The following is a 1,980-nucleotide window of genomic DNA, read 5'->3' as shown; positions in this document are numbered from 1 at the left end:
CTGTGCCTAGCTTTTTTTAAATTCTCTGTTACATGTGAAAGATTATTTTAAAATATTTTCTCGATAAAAAATTTTCAATTGTCTTACATTATTCATAAACTTCATTATTGTATATATATTAGGGACAATTTAGTACAAAAACAAAACTAAAATGGCAACCTATTTTGAAAAATGAAGTTTGTAAAAGCCAACACATTACGCATCATTTCAATAAGATGCTGTTACTAGAGAGCCAAACAGGTATTAAAAAATTAACACGGAAAAGCAGGGAATGGCACCACTCATGCAAAAGTCTACTTCCTCTTAAACGACAGATAGTGAAAAATAATTTCATTAAAAGAAGCATCCTCATGAAGGAATCGATAACCCTAGGAATGAGCTTTCCTCATATAATTGCTGCAAAGTTTGACAGCAAAACGTCCTCCTCCTCCCACGAGGAGCTGAACTTGAGATAGGTGTTTCCTGTAGCTTTCCTGTAATCAAGCCACAGGCCTTTCTCTTACCCCCTTTCAGGCTGCTCCTTACCCTTCTCCTTAGTCAAGGAAATGTAAAATACAAAGAGAAAAAGAATTGTAACCCCCCCTTCCCGCTTGCCCCCACCCCCCTTGAGGTTACTTCGCACTTTCTCTTCCCCGTCTTTCTTAGTCGGCCCCACAGTGTTCCCAGCGATCCTGCTCCTCCCCGTCTCCCCTCCGCCCCCTCTCCTGGGTTTTTTCTCTCCTCCCTTCCCCCAGTTTTCTTTCCAGCGCGCTTCCCTTCCCCGGCCTCTCGGTCCCGTACTCTCCCCTCCCCCACCCCACCCGCCTCCTGCCTTGTGACACTTCCCAGGCTCTCCCGGAGGCGGCAGCAGCGGCAGCCGCACTAGCCGCCACCTCCACTGGAGCCGCAACCCCCGACTCAGCCTCTCCCCGGCCCCGCCGCTGCCGCAGTCATGGCTGCTGACGGGGTGGACGAACGCTCGCCTCTGCTGTCAGCATCCCATTCGGGAAATGTCACTCCCACGGCTCCACCGTACTTAAAAGAAAGCAGCCCCAGAGGTAAGGCCAGCATAGACCTTTCTACTTTGCAAAGAAAAGCCTAGAATGTAAAAGACTAGGGAGCTCTAGCTCCGAGGCGGAGGAGAGGTTCTCACTTGGGCTGGGAGAGAGGGATGCTGACTGTGCTTGCCGAAGCAGACCCTGCCTGCTTGAGAGCTTCACCGCAGGGCTTTCTGGTGTGGTATGGGATGTGTGTGTGTGTATTTCACCCCCTCTTACCCACTGGTGAGTGTGGGGTGTATGTGCCTGTGTGTATTTCACCACTTCTTACTCAGGGGTGCAGGATGTGACATGAATTTTCCAAGCTGGGCTTTTCTGTTTTAGAGCAGCCGTTAAATGCAGCTGGGAGGTGGTGCAAATCTATCACAATCATTCACAAATCCTTTCAGGTTGCTGAGAAACCCAGAGTACTGCTCACCTTGGCATCTGTCCTTGAAAGGGCTTAGCTTGAAAAATAGGCATGTCCTACCATTCATCCACCAGTGGTCTGTTCAATAGGGCAATTGCTTTACCAAAAGGAATAGAGTTAATCAATATTCCTAATTTGTCTGAAATTCCTGCCCTTTCTTATTCCTCCTACTTGTAAGGAGTATGTGTTAATTTTTGCCGAGAATGAGGAGAAATAGAAGGGAAGATGGGATATTTTTGATGCATATGTGGGTGAAGTTGAAAATGACTTCTAAAAAGTAACCCAAATTAATACTGTAATAGTAAAATAAATATTTACTTTTCTTCTCAAGATAGAATCCCATTGATGGAAATTGGACTTGGAGAAAGAAGAGGGGGATTTATTTACCAAACTATTCAGTTTATTCAAAGATCTGTCTTTGTTCTAAGCTTTTTAGTTGATTCTTATAGGCAAAATAAGATGGGGTCAATAGTTGTAGAAAATGGAAGGCAAGACTTTGAGAAACCACTTAGAGTACTGAAAAGATCGGTCAAA

At 45.3% G+C, this 1,980-nt stretch overlaps 1 protein-coding gene across 1 annotated transcript in view; it reads left to right on the top strand.

Annotated features, from left to right (window-relative positions):
* The first annotated feature begins 634 nt into the window (after positions 1–634).
* The window catches only part of PIP4P2 (phosphatidylinositol-4,5-bisphosphate 4-phosphatase 2), a 53,787-nt gene continuing 52,441 nt past the window's right edge, over positions 635–1,980 (top strand). The window contains exon 1 of the mRNA XM_001488359.6: positions 635–1,037. Within this exon, the coding sequence (XP_001488409.1) occupies positions 932–1,037 (106 nt within the window). The 5' untranslated portion in view covers positions 635–931. The remainder of the gene's footprint in view (positions 1,038–1,980) is intronic.

The sequence above is a fragment of the Equus caballus genome, chromosome 9 (assembly GCF_041296265.1).
Source record: "Equus caballus isolate H_3958 breed thoroughbred chromosome 9, TB-T2T, whole genome shotgun sequence".
NCBI lineage: Eukaryota > Metazoa > Chordata > Mammalia > Perissodactyla > Equidae > Equus > Equus caballus.
The sequence above is the reverse complement of the archived record's forward strand: the minus strand, read 5'-3'. Positions and strand labels throughout refer to the sequence as shown.